This window comes from Gavialis gangeticus, unplaced genomic scaffold (assembly GCF_001723915.1).
Source record: "Gavialis gangeticus isolate Ggan-Ray unplaced genomic scaffold, GavGan_comp1, whole genome shotgun sequence".
NCBI lineage: Eukaryota > Metazoa > Chordata > Crocodylia > Gavialidae > Gavialis > Gavialis gangeticus.
In genome coordinates this window covers 6,903,933-6,922,334 of record NW_017729031.1, presented here as the reverse complement: position 1 = coordinate 6,922,334, position 18,402 = coordinate 6,903,933, and the positions used below count along the sequence as shown (strand labels likewise).

Sequence of the window (18,402 nt, the reverse complement as noted above, 5' to 3'; positions counted from 1 at the left end):
CCATGAGAAGTTCCCTGACTACGACCCCGGTGTAAGGGATGCCCCGGTCCCTGTTCAAAAAAATGGAGGCAAAGAAATTGTTAAAGAGGTTAGCCTTGTCATCTGGTGTAACCACCAGATTTCCTAGTGTGTCATGCAGAGGCCCTACATTGCCTGGTACCCCCTATGTATTTAAAAAAGGACTTGTTATCCTTGATCTGGGTTGCTAGTCCTAGTTCCATCTCTGCCTTAGCCTTCCTAACAGCCCCCCTACAGTCTTGAGCAATGGAGGTATAGTCCTTGGTGATGGCCCCTCCCTTCCATTGGGTGTACACCTCCTTTTTAGCTTTGAGATGTTCCTGGATGCTTTTGGTGAGCCATGGGGGCTTTTGAGCACTCTTGCCTCCTTTGATCCACATTGGGATTGTCGCCCTTTGGGCTTGGAGGATCAAGTTTTACAGTTACAGTAAAATATTCAAAAACATGTGAATGGTTTAGGAACTTGAGCCTCATTTTCAAAAATGACTGAAGCACTTTTCAAAGCAGGACTTAGACTCCTAAGAAACTTCAGTGCTTTTGAAAATCTTGCCCTTCATCTTGTGTTGGCCAAACATTGCTAACAAGAACAATCCTCAAATCACCTGATTTGTGAATTTCTTAGCATGCTGGGACCAGGTTTTGTCATTATTTATGGCAAGGTTTGTGTGGTAAAGTCAATGAAAATGTGACATACATCTGTGACCCAAACTGATAGTTTCTAATGGATATGCTCATACTACCAGAAAGTATAACATTCTTTGTCTGACTGTCTTTTATTGCTGAATACTAAACTGAGTTGCTATAGATATTCCATACCTCGTCCATGATTTTAGCATTATTTGTAGCTAGAACCATATTCATAGAGTCCATCAGAATGGAGTACTTCAGCTTGTCTGGATGCTGCCGGTATTTCTTCTCACTGACAATTTCCATAGCTTTTCTATTCTTCTCAGCTTCCAAAGAGCCTAGTGGCAGCCATCCAACACCCTTCATATATTCAGCATATTCTGATTTGTACTGCTTCTGCAATAAAAGGAAAATAAAAGTTCAGTAAATGAAAAAATTCAGGATGGCTCACTAGTTGCTGGATGCATTTAGTGTTTGAGATTCTGAACATGGGAGCATTTAAATAAATACACAGGCTTTCTACATTTATAACAGGGCTCTCTACTTTATTATGCTCATTCTTGTATTTCACATGGCATTCAATTACCACTGATTTCAGTACACCAGTGTGAGACAGCAGAATCAGGCTCTCTCAAAGGAAGGAATTAGTTACAATCCTGAGAAATAGGTGATAAGTAAATTTCATCTGTCTGGGAATAGTCCAAAGTGGTACTCTGCATTGGAAACAACTATCTGAAACATAAATCCTCATCTCTTGCCCTCTGACTCCAGAAAGAAAGTAAATTACTAGAAGGAGTGCAAATCTCATTCCCCCACAAGTTCTTCAGCGAGTAGTTAAGTACAGAGAACCAGAATCAAGGCTGTGAGATAACTTTTTTAATACAGCTATTCTTGGCTTGGACTGCACACAAGTGTTACTCCTAAGAGTTAGAAGCAAATAAATGTGTAACAAATAAATATACAAAAAAGCACATCAGCAAATGGTCAAAAATAACATTTCTGTCATGGAGCCAAAGTTCTTTATAAACTACTTTAGTTTAATATTTCAGAGTGGTCTCATCAGTATGAATCACAATGCCACAGAACTCTTGTTACACTTGCTGCATTTTTGTATATAACTGCACTCATTTGCTTTTTTTTTTTTTTTTTAAAGAAAACTCTAGTATTTTCCCTATAGTATACATTCATGAAAAAATATTACTGAATTGGTAACATAAAGGTTGTAGACTTTCTTACTTACATCACTCTGTATCTGCATCATGTTTTTGGCTAATTCAAGATTCATTGAATCAGGCAAAGCACTGTATTGGTGGATCAAGTGCTTGTAGTTTGTATTGGTAGCCGCTTCCTGTGCTTTCTTGGCTGCTACAACACTAAGCATGTCAACCGGGGTGTGGAACCTGGTCTTGCTCTTCTCATAATCTTTTTTGTATTCACGGTCAGATTGCATCTTAGCCACCTGCATGAAATGCACCAGCTTGGGGTCGTCCTCCAGACTCCGGAACCCGATTTGCTTTCCTTTTGTGTTCTGGTAAGCTAGTCTGTATTTGTACTGGAAGCAGAACAGAAAAACTTCAAAGGAAATTGAATAAGGAGGAATACAGTACTAAGCAAGTTTTACTTGTTCCGCATGTTATAAAGCCTTTGGCTTCACCAGTCAGAAAGGGTCCATCCCTAATCCATCACATTCTAGCTCCAATCCATCAAAGCACTGAACCCTGTTTGAGACCATAAATACTGTGTTAAATTCTTAGGTTTGAACTTCACCTTGTATGAAGCTTGAAAATTCAGTTGTGCATGTTCAAGTCAACCCTAATTTGGGTGGTTTTAGAGATGAAGTGACCCGAATTTCACTGCTACATTTACCCAAATGCATTCTGAAAATAAAACTTACATCACTTGCTATATCTCTGGAGGCCTTGGCTGCCCTTATTGGGATAGCATCTGGCCGCATATCATATCCTTTCTTCTTCTCTTCCTCCCAACCAGATCTGTATAGTTTCTAATCCAAAACATAAAAGTGCAGGAAGTTTTAGTTATGAAGGTGGGAAAAGTTCACGACAGTATAACTGAATTTAAGCATTTTAACAAAAGATCCAAAGATAGCATTTTTAACAGATACCAAATGTCCTCTGCATTTGCTTACATTGCTCATGGTGTTCTGGTTCACCCTGGATTGCAGAATTTCTGGAGTGTCTGGCATAACATGAATCGTGGTCTTGTCTTTGTTCCATTTATCAATATAAGCTCTCTGCAATTACACAGTGATATTGAAAATTGAAAAGACATTGCAATATAGTATAGAATAGGAGAATATTTTCATTTGACTTGTGTGTGATGAACAAGACATGTCAACAAGAAGTTTCCTGAGCATTACAAATACTTACGCAAAACTAAACAATCATTTGCCTCCTTATTCTTCTGCATTTTATCTGAAAAATAGGTAAGTTATGCCATACTGTAACAGCACAGGGTGCACTCTGTTACTTGCAGGGGCCTGACCAGCAGCAGGACAGCCTACAGCTGGCTGCAATCCCAGTTGGGCACAACTACCTGATTGGGAACAGGGCCCAGCTGTGTCTTATAAGAACAGCAAGGCCAGAAGCAGTTTGCTGCTAGGAGCCAGGAGGACAACAACTCAGCTGGGGCTGCTGCTTGTGACACCTTGGAGGTAAGGGCAGAAGCTATAGGGATGACTGGAGGCTCCTGGTCCTGGGGCATGACCTAAAACTACACCCTGCTGGGGCTGGTTAGTGTGGTGGGACTGCCAGTGGTGGGGCAGTCTCCAGGAAATGCCACACCTCGGGCCTCCCCAGTGAAGGGCGAGTATGGGGCGCCAGAAAGCCTCAGCCCCTGCTACCTTGCAGATAACCCCGTGGAGGGCAAAGGCTGGGGGAGCACACCCCAAAGGACAAAGCATGAGCCCAGACTCACGGGAAGTTCTGAGGCAAGGCCCCAGGTCAGGAAGGGACCTGGGACAGCACCCAGACTCACTGTGAGCTCTGAAGTTGCAAATAGAAGCTAGAGTGAAGCTCCAGGGGAGCGGGGTCCTGAGCCTTGGGGAGCTATCAATGAAGCTCCCAGGCAAAGAGATAAGGGGTAGCCCAGGAAGAGGCTTGGAGGCCCGGTGTGTTGGGCTCGGGGCCAGAGTGTGTGTGTAAAGAAAGAACCCAGTGTGAAGGCACAGGGACCATGAGCTCTGGTGGGGAGTGAGAGTCCTGTGTGAGACTCCAGAGCTCAGGTCCCAGTGTGAGCCACTGGAAAACATCTGCGAGGCATGAGACACAGTACAGGGATGGTTGGAGCTGCATGCATAGGCCCTTGTCATCAGGGTGCGTAAATGGGCAGCCTCCCATCTGATTAACATCCTAATCATTAATATCAAGGTGTGATGGGTAAAGTAGGCAGATGGTTAGCCCTAAAACAAGTGAGCGGACCAACATTTAGACTGGCCCTGGGATGACCACTTGTTACACGTGATAAATAATATATTGTAATTGCAAATTTGCCATGTGTAACTTTTACCTTTTTGCATGTTCAGAAACAGCTAAAGCACTTTTTTCCATGTACCATCCTCCTATGACCCATGCCGGATGGGGACCTGGTGTCTCCCAAATGCTTTGGAAAAGCTTTAGAGAAGAATTTCTATTTTGAGCTCTCCTCCAAATTGTACCAGAATTCTACATCTTTTAACACTCACTCATCACTAATGCTGTTTCCCCACATAAAAGGATTCAAAGTTACTTAAGTGTTGTAACTGTGAGGAATATAAACTCTACCATTCATACAGAGCAGAGTGTTTTAATCTTTGCTGCAAGTAGAAATTGCTGTACACGCTCAGCTATGGAGCCACTCAGGGACCTGGGTTATCTTTTGGTTCTCGATCCATTAAAATGGTGCATCCACTACACCCATGGAGAGGCCAGATGTCCCCCGTAGGAATCTGCCTACTATATTATTTTACAGGATGGAGTCCTTCTACTGAACCTTATGAGCTCAGCTAGGTTAATTTGAGCAAATTCTCACCTTATTCATGGTCTTGGCATTCTGTTTGGCCAGCACCTGCTCCATTGCATCCATTGTAATAGAGTATTTCAGCTTGTCAGGGTGCTGACGATATTTCTTTTCACTGAGAATCTCTGTAGCTTTCTTTGCCTTCTCCACTTCCAAAGACTGAGCTGGCACCCAGCCAACTCCTTTCAGCCAGTTATTGAAATCTGTTTTGTAAAGGTTCTTTAGAAAAATAAACAGAGAAGAAAAATAGAGTGAGATAAATAAGAATGTTATATAACAAAAAGGAATAAAGCTTTGTATTTTTTCCTGGCCATTATTGAAATAAAAATGTGAACAAAAATTATCAGTGGTCCCTAGCATTTTCCAAATATATTTGGATAAAATGAAAGATCTATCACGAAATAGTGGACCAGATTCTGCTGGTCACTAAGAGCTGTATACCAAACCTGAGAGAGAAACTGGATGGATAAAATAGGAAAATTGGGAAAGAAGTATAATTTTTAAAATAAATGCTTGGTTTGTGAAAATGTTCTACAGTGTCAAAATAGCAAGGGAAGCACAGAGATACACTGGAGAAAAAAATCCAAATTCTCTCTTGAGATATGGCAAAATTTGGCCCAGAGAACTAAATTATTAAACTCACTTTTCCTCCCCATTCAAAAATCCATGGTTTGAGCCAACCAAATAGCAGGTCACCCAGGTAGAAAAAGTCAACATCTTGACTTATTTGGCAAGATACATCAAGATACTTCTCTTTGTACAAGAATAGATACTATTGAGGCCAATCCCAAATCCCTCAGACCATGGTAAACATTTTCAAATTACATTAAAGGTTTGATGCCTACGTAGGATACAAAAAATTGTCATGCACCTGTTACGAACAGCCAGTTAACACTAAATGTACTTCTGGGATAAAACATGTTTGAGTTGCAAAATTTTAAGGAACCTAAGTTAAAGTAGAGTGAAAGATCTAATTATGAAATGCAGGGAGGCCATACCAATGTGGGGAAGAAGAGGAACAAAATCAGTAACACTTGGAGCTTCAGACTGATATAATTATCATGCACCCACACACACAATGTACATATAATATATGTAATCATAAACAAAATATTATGTATTATTGTAATATAATTTCTATATACTGTACTGCCAGTATTTAAATAATACCAAAATATTAATATAACACTATACTTAAAAAAGAATAGCCCAAACCATAGAAAAATATGTAGTGAAGCAAAAAATAAGCTCCTTGGCTAGGAAACTACAGGGAACTAAGTGTTTGTTTGCTGTCAGAATACCTTGACATCTACCCAAAAGATATATAATCACTATTAACATATGTATAATGGTTATATATCACCAATCACTAATTATATATGTATATATCGCCATATCTATAGATTATATGTGTATGTGAATATACACATACATATAGGTATACACATACATACACACACAAAAAACCTCATTTCTGTAGGCAAAATTGTTATCAACAAATTAATTCAAGATGACTAAACATTACATACATCACTCTGAATCTGCATCATGTTTCTTGATAGTTCCACGTTCATAGCATCAGGCAAGAGTGTGTAATTGTGTAATAGCTGTTTGTAACCAGTATTTGTAGCTACATCCTGGGCTTTCTTAGCCGCTGTCACGCTGAACATATCCAGAGGGGTATGATATCTTGTTTTGCTGAATTCATAATCCTTCTTGTACAAGCGATCCGATTGCATTTTGGCCACATTCATGTAATGAACCAGTTTAGGATCATCCTGCAGGCTACGGAATCCAACCTGTTTGCCTTTGTCTTTTACATATGATTCCTTATACTTGTACTGGAGAAGAAGTAAAACAAAATGCGATTAATTATAGAACAGCCAGAGGTGCTTGTGATCAGTTTAATATTTGGAAATTCAACATTGCAGTAATTTCAACTCATAACACGAGCCCTGATAATGTTTTACAGATGCCAGCTGATTCATTAGATCAAAGAAGAAGAGTATTGCTGGCTTTCAGTCTACAGATTATATGTACTTGTGCCACAGATGAGTAGATAGCTTCTTCTTCTTTTTAGTCTCTACCCTTTCTTGTCTGTCACATCCTCCTGCTATATTCTTCTCTCGCTCCCATGTCCAACACCACATTTTTATTACTGTACTAACTACACCAAGTATTTATAGCTTTAAGATGATTATATAATCAAGGATTTAGGTACTGAAGATTTGGGGCTCAAGTGATTCACAGGCCTGCTCTGACACTGGTGCATACAGTCATAGTTTCCAATCTCCTCTGCAAACTAGCCTGCTCAGCAGGAACTCCTGATTTAACAGTTCCACGGCTTTCTCAGCACTCGTGTTTACTGTATGGTTGAGGAGTGCCATAGGGGTAAACTATAATTCTTCAGAGTGCAGCACAACTATGGAGGTAACTCTGTAAGACTTGTCAGATCCAGAACATGGAGCATATCTGATCTTCATATAAGCAGGAGGTCCAGTTAACCATGATGCAGTAGCCAAGGTGTAATGTATTTGGCTCATTTCCAAAGCCCATATAGAAGTCTATAGCAGCTAGTATTTCCACAAAACTATGGAAAACTCAGTGTACAGTATTGGATACAATGCAGTGAATCCTACAGCTTCTATCCAGATAATACTTACATTGCTGGCAATATTCTGAGAAGCTTTTGCAGCAATTATAGGGATGGCATCAGGTTTCAGATCATAACCTTTCGCAAGTGTTTTTTTCCAGTCTGCTTTATAATTAGCCTTAAAGGAAAAATGAAAAACAGTTGTTCTTGTTCCAAATAGTTTATATCTCAACAATTCAGCATAAGCTTTATTAAAAGCTTTCTTTATTTAAAATATTAGACTAACATATGCATTTTAGGTCTGTGTAATCACAAGAACACAAGGCAAATTTATATTAAGCAAAAACAAGTGAATTACAAGAAGAGTAAAGTGCTTCATGGTAACCACTTTACTCAGTTGTCCCATTTATTCTTAAAGCTTTTTTGCAATTTCTAGACAAAATGACACTACCTTTTACTTCCTGACTTAATGGTAATTTTGTCAAGTAGAAGGCATTAGAATGCTAATATATGATGTAGTGCACTCCTGCTCATGAAAGCTTAGGCATCTCTAATTACGTAAGGAAGGACCATTTCTACCTTGCTTTCTGCCTGACTTCAGATTAACACAGCTAACTACATCTTGTTGTCTAAGTAAAAACAATCAAATTAAAGAATTAAAAGAGGCAGATTGGTTATATAAGATCCACTAACTACAAAAGGCTTGAAGATGAAAGTAAGAGATTTAGGACCCTGGAACATGATCGTTTAATGGTACAATGGAATATGATCCCTGATCCCAACAATCACAGTTCCTGCCTTACCACAAGTGCATGGCAGGAGGTGTTATTTTAGAATCAGGGATTCCTTGCACTCCCCCTGCCAGGAGCCTCTGATCCCTAGCACCCAGCAGCTCAACCAGCTCTGCCAGGCCCAGGGTTTAAACTCCCTAGTGGGGAAAACCCTTTGGCTCCCCCTCTCCCACCATGCCTCAGGCTAGGCCTGACAAACAGTGGTACATTACATTTTAGGCATCATATAAATCAGCCATAAAAATGTTCTGCATTATATGTGGAACCTTTTTATAGCTCATTTCCCATTTTATGGAACCCTAAAAGAGGTGCATGTATACCATCTTCCCATTTATGCCACAATTAACTTGTTAATCATGGAATAAATGTAGTGTGTAGAGGGGGCCTTGCTGACACATTCTCAGTATCCAAATATAGCACCATAAAATCACAAAAAATCTTTAGAAAAGTTCATTACTAATAAATTACAATAATTCAGCAATTTATTGTCAAGTACTCACGTCACTCAAATTGTAGGCATTAACCTTGGCTTGAATAAACTGTGGAACATCAGGGTCCAGGGTGTATTTGTGTTTCACTTTCTCTCCCTCTAACTTATAACTTATCTAAAAAGAAAAATAAACATTATCTCTGATACCTGGCAAATGGTAAATCACATCAGCATAATCATACCAGTCACAATGTTTACTATTTCCAAATCACTTGTAGTTTGCTACACATACATTCTTTAAACTTAAAGATTTGTTAGATAGAATTTATAAAGAATCAAATTCTATGTATCACAATTATTTCAAACAACCAATCAGGAATATATACATCCAAGAAATCCTATGCTGGGCATAGTAATTTGTTGCATAAGCAAGAAAGTGCTTACATCACTCAGTTGCTTGGTATTATGTTGAGCCAAAACCATTGGCATTGAATCCAGTAAACTTGTAAACTTAAGGGTGTCAGGGTGCTGGCGATATTTTGTTTCATTTAATGCATCTCCGGCTTTTCTAACTTTCTCAACCTCCAGAGAACCCAGCGGACTCCATCCAATACCCTTGAACCAGTTGTTATAATCCTGTTTGTATGCATGCTGAAAAACAGAAACTCTAAATTGACCAAAGATCACACAGAATTCCACTGAATTTCATTTGTCCTATTCTCAGAGGTAATGCAATGACTTAGCATGGTCTGCATTTGCCAGGATATATAATTTCTTACAAGAAACCAAAGTTCTGCTTACGTATTTCATAAACATTGAAGTGAGTTGCTTTAGTTTATCTTGAATTTCTACATAACTTATGTCACATATACAGCAAAGCTTCTCAATTAATATTTACCAAGCTCTACCTCTCTTCCCCTTGCTATAATGTCTTCTATTAGACCAATTTTTAAAGCCTCCCAAAATACCAGACAGTGACCATATAAGTCCTGTGCTTGTTGTATATTGTATTGGACTGAACTTGAATTGCTTTTACACTAAGCTCTGTTGAACACTGGCTTATTTGTATTTACTGCATGTCATCTATTGTTCAGTATAGGCAAATTAAAGCACCGTGGCTGAAATTTGCTCCACCTGAAGAAAATTCAAGTAAATACTGTATTTAGGATGTTTGCAGATGATGCAGATGGCGGTTGAAACACTTGATTTAAGATTCTCCCTGCTTGCCTATTCCCAAATTGACCTTCCATACTGGCACTACATTGGCTGGGGTAGAGATAAGTTCCACAGTACAACTTCATATATCCAGATAGCCAGATGAAAGTCTGAAATGGGGAAGAGTGCATTATGGATGTCTTCTAAACTGGGCAAATTTCTAACAATAGTAACAAGGGATTCTTTTGGCTTGCTCCTTCTCAACTGCCAGAACATAGACCAGTACTTAGTTATTTAGACCCAATACAAGGACAAAAAACAAGGGGCTTTCAAAATGTTTCGTCAATTAGTAAAACAGAAATGAGGTGAGTTGCAAAAACAAAGGAAACTATTTGCTCATGTACCATGGAGGCAAAAAAGATCCTATGAATTTACTGTTTGCCAAGTCCTCTGTAATTTCATTGTGTACTAACCAAGTTCACTGTCACACACATAGCCAAAATTCCACTGAAGTATACCCTAGTCAGGAATGTAATATTTCCAAAGCTTCAAATCTTCAGCTGATCAACTTTTCGCAAATAGATAAAAAAAAGTCTGATAGTCCCAATACAGCAATGGGACTCCTCAGTTAATGACAAACAAACACTTATTTTTAGTTTTCTTGAGATATATTGCAGTATATGAAGTTATACTGGGTGGTGAAGTTGGCAAAATTAAAACACTTACATTACTCTGAATTTGCATCATGTTCCTTGCAAGCTCAACATCCATGGCATCTGGTAGGTACGTGTAGTGATGGAGTAAATGTTTGTAGTGGGCATTGGAGGCCACATCCTGAGACTGCTTAGCAGCCTGAATACTGCACATGTCAGCTGGTGTATGATAGTTGGTCTTGGTGTTCTCATAGTTCTTCTTGTACTCACGGTCAGACTGCATCTTTGCCACGTTCATATAGTGGACAAGTTTGGGATCATCTTGCAGGCTTCTGAAACCAACATGCTTTCCTTTGGCCTTTTCATAAGCTTGTTTGTATTTATACTAGAAAGAGAGTGAAGATGATAAATATACAATGCATAGGTATGATAGATACATCTAGATCTAAGGCACAGACAATAGGAAAAAGTTTTCTTTTCTGTAAACTCTTACGAGCAAAGTCATTGAAGACCTGTATGAAGCAAAGTCACCAAAGACCTGCATAATTGAGGCATGTCAGGTATTCCAAAAATGAGATTCTCCTGGTAATTTAAAATCAGTGAATCATACTCCAAATTGTATAACTAACTCAAGAAAGGCTGTTGAGCTATACAAAATTTTCCCCTCCGTTCTATGACAAAATACATTCAATATGAAAAAATACATGCTCTGTAAGCAGATATCACGGTACTGTACATGCAGTAGATTATCTGGCAATTCATCAGAATCAGATTATACTGGCTAATAGCTTTGTCATCTATCCACTAGGATATGTCAATTAAGAGAGAGACTACAGCACCATCTGTTTGTACAAAACAAACAAGATTGGAATAAAATAGGCCTCTTCCAATTTTGCTACTGTTAGCTTTCTTACATCTTTTATATACAGTAATGCTGACAATCCACCATAACTAATAAGATATTAGTGTAAGTCAGCTTCTCACACCCCACTCAGGAAAGATGGAAGGTGGCAGAAAAATACGACAGCAGAAGAGAACCTGGCTAGCCCATGAAGATAGAAGGGAAGAGTTAGGTATAATCAATGGGATTGGGTGCTATAAGCAATCAGTGGGCACCTATACATGAGCAACGAGGCTGCTCTGACACTGTAATTACAGCACATTGGCACAGGTATGATTAATCAAGTCTGCTGAAGTGTGGCAATTACCGCGCTCCAACAGACTCCAGCATCTCATGTATCAGCATCCTTGTGCTTAAAAATGGCAGCTGTAGTGCTTTAACTAAAGCTTGTTGAATGGGCTTTAGTTAAAGTGCCCCAACTGCCATTTTTAAGAGTAGGGACACTGATACATGAGATGCTCCAGGCGCTTTAATTAAAGCAGCTCTCAGAGCCACTCTAATTAAAGCACCCTGCCCACCCCCCAGAGCACATGTATAAATACTCAATGGGACTGGATCTATAGCATCTTTGCTACAACAGCAGCCAAGTGACTCATGAGAAGAGGTAGACAAAACCAATACCTAAAAGTGTAGGATCAAAGCAGTTAGATACTCTACCTAACTGAAACCAAGGTAGGCAAAGGCTACCCTGTCTATGCCAAAGAGCTCTCACTTAGGATTTTAGAAAGAAAATAGGATTTTTTTTTTGTTCAGATGTTTTCAGCAAGCCTTACATTTAAAGGTTGAGAGTCTCCCTGGTGGAAATGTTATGATATCACTGAGTTCCACAGATTTAGCTATAAATATTTTATTAGAGAAAAACTGAAATTTTGGGACAAACAGAATTTGTTACATCTGCCAGTGGTTCTAATGGGACCTACAGGAGTAACTACCATCAGTGTGGGTAGGGGCCTGGACAGAAGTTATGTTTTTTGTACCATTGGCCCCTTGAAAGTGCTCTACAACCATGCCATGACACACGTGCATGGCAGCAGAGAGCTTTTAAAGTGGCCAATCACATGAAAAAATAACCCTCCTCAAATAAGGTATCAGATGAAGCTGTTCTACTTTAAAGCACCTTAGGGAACTTGTGCTCCCTAGGGTTAATTTGTCACATGATCAGGGCTGGGCTGCGAGCAGGAAGGCAGAGGAGAAGCAAGCAGTAGCGGGCTGTCATCTTGCCCAGGCTGAGCTAGAGGGTGGATTGGAGCCCTCACACCTCATAGCCCCACCCCTAGCCCACCCCATACACACACGCTCCAGCTTAGGCTGGACAAACCCCAACTGGCAGCTTGCTGCTGCTAGTTTCCCCTTCTCCTCTCCTTTCCGACTTGGAGCCCCAGAGCTGGGAGATGTGGGGGCGGGGCTGGGGAGAGGGGCCATTCCTTAGCTGGTTGCTCATCTGTAGGCAGGCTCAATCCCCCCACTCCTCCCTGAACCAACAGGCAAACATCTGTTGGATTGTGGGGGGAATGTTTTAACTCAGGCTTGTCCAACATACAGCCCGTGGGCCGCCCTTCGGCCCGCCAAGCCATTTTCTGTGGCCCGCGGTGCTGCAACAGGAACCCCTTGCCCCTCCCCCAGCCCCTCAGCAGCTTCCTAAAGGCTGCTGAAGGGCTGAGGAAGGGACAAGGTTCCCACACACACTGCATCAGCTCGATGTTGCTGACGCAGTGCGGCTCCTCCCCTCCCCCCTCATTTTACTGTGTCCCTTCCTCGCCCCACCCCTCCCTTCCTCATTTGCATGCCAGCTCCTCCCCTCTCCCATATTGCAGGGTTTCCGTTCCTAGCCCTGCCCCTCCCATCCTCATTTGCATGCCGGCCCTGCCCTGCCCCAGTCCCTGCCGGCCATGTGGGCTGCAGCAGGTCACAGTGCAGCGGACAGGTGGGCTCAGGGGGCGTGGATGCTGGCATGGAGGGATGCTGCAGCCGGGCCTGCAGGAGATGCTACTGCCTGCTGCTGTAGCTGTCGAGGTGGGAAGCCAGTGCCGCTCCCGCATCCCACTGCGCCCGCAGACATTGTGCTGGGGGTGGTGAGTCGCGGGCCCCAGGGAGGGAGGGACCCCTGCCACTTGGGCTTGGGCTCAGGTTCAGGCTGCCCTGAGGGAGAGGGAGCAGGTGGGTGTCCCTGTACATCCAGCACCCCCCTGTAGAGTCCCCACATGTCCCCCAGCTGCTGAGCCCAGGTGCACAGGTGTGGGAGCATCCTTGAGGCTGCCCAGGTGGCAGGGAGGACACGGTGGGGTGAAGAGGCACAACTTGACCCCTGTGCCCCCAGGCTGTGGCCGGACTGGACAGGCCTTGCGAGTGCCCGCTCCTGCCAGCCCACTGGGTGATAAAAAGTTCATGATCTGGCCCCACATTCAAAAAGGTCGGACACTCCTGCTCTAACTCATGGTGCTTTATGTAAAGCACTATAAGTTACAGCAGGGGCCTGCATGTCTGTCAGCACACAGATTCACGATGTGGTACACAATGGTAGTTTTTTATTTAGGAATGACAAAAAAAGTTATCTGAAACAGATACTTACATCACTAGCAATGTTTCGGGAACTCTTGGCTAGAGTAAATGGAATAGCATCAACTTTCACATTGGGCCCTTTGGCTATTAGGTCATAGTAGTCATGTTTATAATATGCCTAAACAAGAAGATTAAAAAATTGTCATACTCAGTAATATGGACTGCATGCTATTCAAAGAGTTACTGCTAATCTAATTTGACAACTTATTCAGAATCTGTATAATATAGTACTACTATGCACATAAGTAATTCATGATTTCAGAGAATATATTCACATTACTTAAAGGAACTAAATTAGTTTGCAAACTCAAATGAATAAAACAGTATATCAATCAGAAGTCAAATAAACAACCTACATGATTTTCTAATTAAGACATACTATATAGCTCATATTACTCATCTTCATACATATCACTGGCAACATGTAAGTTAATCATCTCCATCAAGAAGCACTTACATCACTGATGTTGGCTGCATTGCATTTTGCCTGGATAAAATGTGGTACATCTGGCATCATGGTATATTTATGTTTGATCTTCTCTCCTGAGGATCTGTATAGTTTCTGCAAAAGATGCAACACAGAAGTTAACTCTTCTTTTGAGTAAAGTGACCTCTAGAGTAAAGTGAACTCATTTCATAATAAACAAAGGTCAAATTAGGTTTCACAGATATATATTGCTATCTATCTCATAAAATCAGTGACTGCACTTCTATGCACAGGTGCTGATCTTGTGAGCTATACTTGCCTACCTATATAAATATCATGCCAAAAATGCACCAAACAGACCTGGAAAAATGTCACGTTAGTATTTCATCCATTCATACATATCCATGAAAGAAAGAGTAAAGCAAAAATTGACTTTGATTTAAATTTTAAGTTGAGACCTCAGATAGTATATGAATTCTTATGTGAAAAAAATCTTAGTAGTATGTCTAGTGAAATGATCCAATATCTATCAAATGAAATTCACAAAGTCAAGTGCAAAGTCCTGCACTTAGGATGGAATAATTGCATGCACAAAGAGTGGGAAATAACTGGTTAGGCTGCAGTACTGCAGCAAATTACAATGAACCATAAGCTGAATATAAGCAAATAGTATGCTCTTGATGCAAAAAAGCTAATAGTATACTAGGCTGCAAATCTACTGTACAGGTTTCCCTCACTTTATGTGGGTTCTGTATGTGCGAATTCACTCTTATACGATGACCCCTTTTATACCAAAAATTGTTATATGAGAGGTAAATTCACTCTTATGTGATCTGTGTGGTGGAAGCCTAAAGTCAACTGCTTTGTGCAGTGCATTGTGGGAGTGACAAGCACCAAAATATAGGCTCCTGTGTGGATCTGTGCTCCTCACTCATTGTCTGAGACACGTGTTTCTGTAGTTGCCATCCCCATTATGATAGTGCCCTGTGTTTGTATGTACTGTCTGCTGTTGGTGAGTACCAAAATTGTCTTGCAAAAGTGGGGGAAGTGGGTCTGGGGGTCAGTACAGTCGAGGTCTTGGAACGTATCCCTATTTATTATGCTGTGAAGTGCATTCCCTTTATGCAAATTTGAGTTATGTGTCATTTTCCAGGAACACATGTACAGCGTAAAGCAAGGGAAACCTGTATTTGGCACTGGTAAGATCTCATGTAGAGTACTGTGTCCAGTTCTGGACCTCACACTTCCATAAAGATGTGAACAGATTGGAACAATTGCAGAAAAGAAAGATAAAAATGAAACATTACTTACAAGAAAAGGCCAAAAGAGCTAGAGTTATTTAGTTTGCAGAAGAAAAGACTGAGAGGAGAATTAAAAAAGAGTCTTCACATGCCATATTTACTGGAAAGAAGACAAGGTTTTTCCCCCAATCAGCATGGAGGAAAAGACCCTCATCTTATAATCACATACAAAGTGGAGGGAGAAGCAGGCAGCTGTTGTGGCTCTAACTGACCCTGAACTCAGATCGGGGCTAGAGTCAGACCCACAGCAGCCTCTGCCCCACCCCCTTCACATCCGCTCTACCATTTCTGCACCTCCCTCCCCCCCAGTCCTCTCCCTCCCCCTTACTGTTAGGAACAACTCATTTCTGGCTCAGGCTGGGGTCTTGACCGGGCACAGAGCACATGGAAACTGCTTACCCTGCCTCGCCAGTCAGCAATGCTGACACTGCTGCATTGTCTGTCCAGCTGATCATCAGCACCAACACCACTGCTTGGCCAGGCAAGGGCTGAGCTTCCAAATACTGTGTTCCAGGATGGAGCAGCTTAAACACCATCTGACAGTAAGGCAGGGAAGGGGGAAGAAGCAGAAACTAGAGAGTTGGTGGGGAAGAGGTGGATATTGGAGGGACACCCTGAGCTGCCCCAGGAAATGGGAGAAGAGGCATAGGCTGTGGGGAGCTGGGGGTATGGGAGAATGCAGGGGGGCAGGAAGGCTGTAGGGGGGAGAAGTGGGCAGGGCAGAGGGCAAGGGTGCCACCTGACACCTCCCCTTTTCCTGCTGTAGCAGTTGGGGCAGGGGGATTCAAGACAATTCTCCAATACTTAGATTCAATACCTGGAAAATTATATCCAATTTATACATTTTCCCTATATTCTTATATTCAGGGTCATCTTATGTTTGAGTAAATACAGTACATGAAGCCTGGCTTTAAAAAAGATGGAGAAACCAGGACTAGCTACAATGGTCTCCAGTTGCGGCAGGGGAGACTTAAGCTGGAATACTGTGATGGTGGTTAAGCACTGGAACAGGCTACCTAGAGAGGTTGTGAAATCTTGATCCTTGGATGTTTCTAAGACCAGGACAGACAGACAGTTGACTGGGATTGTTTAGTCAGAGATGATCCTCCCTTGAGCGTGGGACTGAACTAGTCTCTTTAAGCCCTGCTTTTCTATGACAGCTCCTTATGACACATACATTTCTATGACAACCCTGAAACAGGCAGGTCTGTCTTTTGACAATTACAAGGTATAGATTCATAAAGAGAAAACAGAAAGGTTACACTGCAAATTTTATTTTCCTGCGTTTGGGAATCCAATATGGAAGAGTAAACTGTACAGTCACATTTAACCAATGTAATTTACAATATTGTATGTAATAACAAAATGACTCCCTTTTGATTAATAATACTGTGGGCATACACTTTCTGTGAAGTCTGAATATGCATATAACCAATTTGGAAATTAAATCATATCAATGTTTTAGGAATAATAATGTGCAAAATCCTCAGCCAATATCAACCAACACAGCCCTTTTGAGTGAAACTCTAGCTGTACTGAAATCAACAGGAATTTTAACTTGACTTCAGTGAAGACAAAATTTTATTCTGTGACTTCATTGGAACTATACGGCATTTAAACATGTGCTTCAGGATGGAGGGCAGGGTGCTTTAATTAGAGAGAGCCGCTCTAATAAAAGCACTCACAGCATCACATGTATGCAGCGTCCCACTCTTCAAAATGGCAGCTGGGGCACTTTCATTTGAGAAGCTTTAATAAAAGTGCCCCTGACGCATTTTGAAATGTGGGGACGCTGCATATACATGATGCGTAGGTTGCTGGAACATGCTAATTAGCACACACCAGCAGACTCAATTAATCAAGTCTGATCTGATGCATGCTAATTAGCACACATCAGAGCAGAGGTCTATTACATGTATAGGTACTGTGGCAGCACACCTTTGGGCACTTGCCACATTAAGTGCTGGAGGCAGGCATCCAGCATGTGCCTGATTAGGGCAGCCATTTAAAGACCCAGTTTATATAGGGTGAGGCAGTAGTTTGTTGTCAGCAGCTGAGAGAGAAACATCAGCCAACTGAGCTATGGCTCAGGAACATCTTGGAGGTAATGGCAGGTGCTATGGGGATGGTTTGAAGGCTCCTGGTCCTGGGCATGACCAAAACTGCATCCTGCTGGGGCAGGAAGGCCTTGAGGGACTGCCAGTAGTGCAGCAGCCCCACTTAAATGCCAGGACCGATCATCTCCCTGGTGAAAGGCAGGTCACAGCCCTCACCATCTGGTAGGTATATAGGAACTAGGGAGAGGCCCTAAGGGGTGTAGTATTAAGATAGAAGGCCCCAAGGGGTGTAGTGTGACACTGAGAGGCCCCAAGAGGCACAGAGTTATGCTGAGGGCTTGTGTAGAGTAGGGTACAACAGGGTACCTGAAAGACTGCATGATCTGGGGTGCAAAGTAGGGCTGCAGAGGGTGCCTTGAAGGGCTGCACCAGCGGTGTATCGAGTAGGCTGCCATGGTGGCTTGAGGGGAGATACATGGGCCAGCCTCAAGTGTCTATCTGTCTGTCTGTCTGTGACCAGTTGCCCAATGAGGGGCTAGGGCAAAAGCAGCCCAGCAAAGGCATAAGGTGCCACTATGTGGAATAGGGGAGCACAAGCAAACCGAAGTAACTGTGTGGCAGGGCTGGAGTGAAAGTAGCGAAGTCCAAAGGCCCAAAGAGGTCACTCAAGGGGAGTCACTCAATTCTGCTCTCACTAAACATCAGTATAAATTACTGACTAAGGTTCTATGGATTGTGTTCTATATCAGATTAGATGATCTCACCATAAAAGCCACATGTCTATAAAATAAAGATTTCATCCATTGCAGTCACTGGAAATGCAACAATATAAGAGACATCATGCATATGCATTGCATTTCTACTTACTCATACATG

The 18,402-nt window shown here is 41.7% G+C and overlaps 1 protein-coding gene across 8 annotated transcripts in view; it reads right to left on the bottom strand.

Moving 5' to 3' along the window:
- NEB (nebulin) overlaps positions 1-18,402 on the bottom strand; it is a 255,506-nt gene that overhangs the window by 187,018 nt on the left and 50,086 nt on the right. For all 8 annotated transcript variants that reach the window (XM_019522420.1, XM_019522414.1, XM_019522415.1 and 5 more), the window contains exons 28-39: positions 14,199-14,303; positions 13,752-13,859; positions 10,355-10,666; positions 8,918-9,124; positions 8,544-8,648; positions 7,323-7,430; positions 6,189-6,500; positions 4,672-4,878; positions 2,792-2,896; positions 2,540-2,647; positions 1,886-2,197; positions 835-1,041 (exon numbers count right to left, since the gene is read on the bottom strand). In XM_019522420.1, the coding sequence (XP_019377965.1) occupies positions 835-1,041; positions 1,886-2,197; positions 2,540-2,647; positions 2,792-2,896; positions 4,672-4,878; positions 6,189-6,500; positions 7,323-7,430; positions 8,544-8,648; positions 8,918-9,124; positions 10,355-10,666; positions 13,752-13,859; positions 14,199-14,303 (2,196 nt within the window). The remainder of the gene's footprint in view (positions 1-834; positions 1,042-1,885; positions 2,198-2,539; positions 2,648-2,791; positions 2,897-4,671; positions 4,879-6,188; positions 6,501-7,322; positions 7,431-8,543; positions 8,649-8,917; positions 9,125-10,354; positions 10,667-13,751; positions 13,860-14,198; positions 14,304-18,402) is intronic.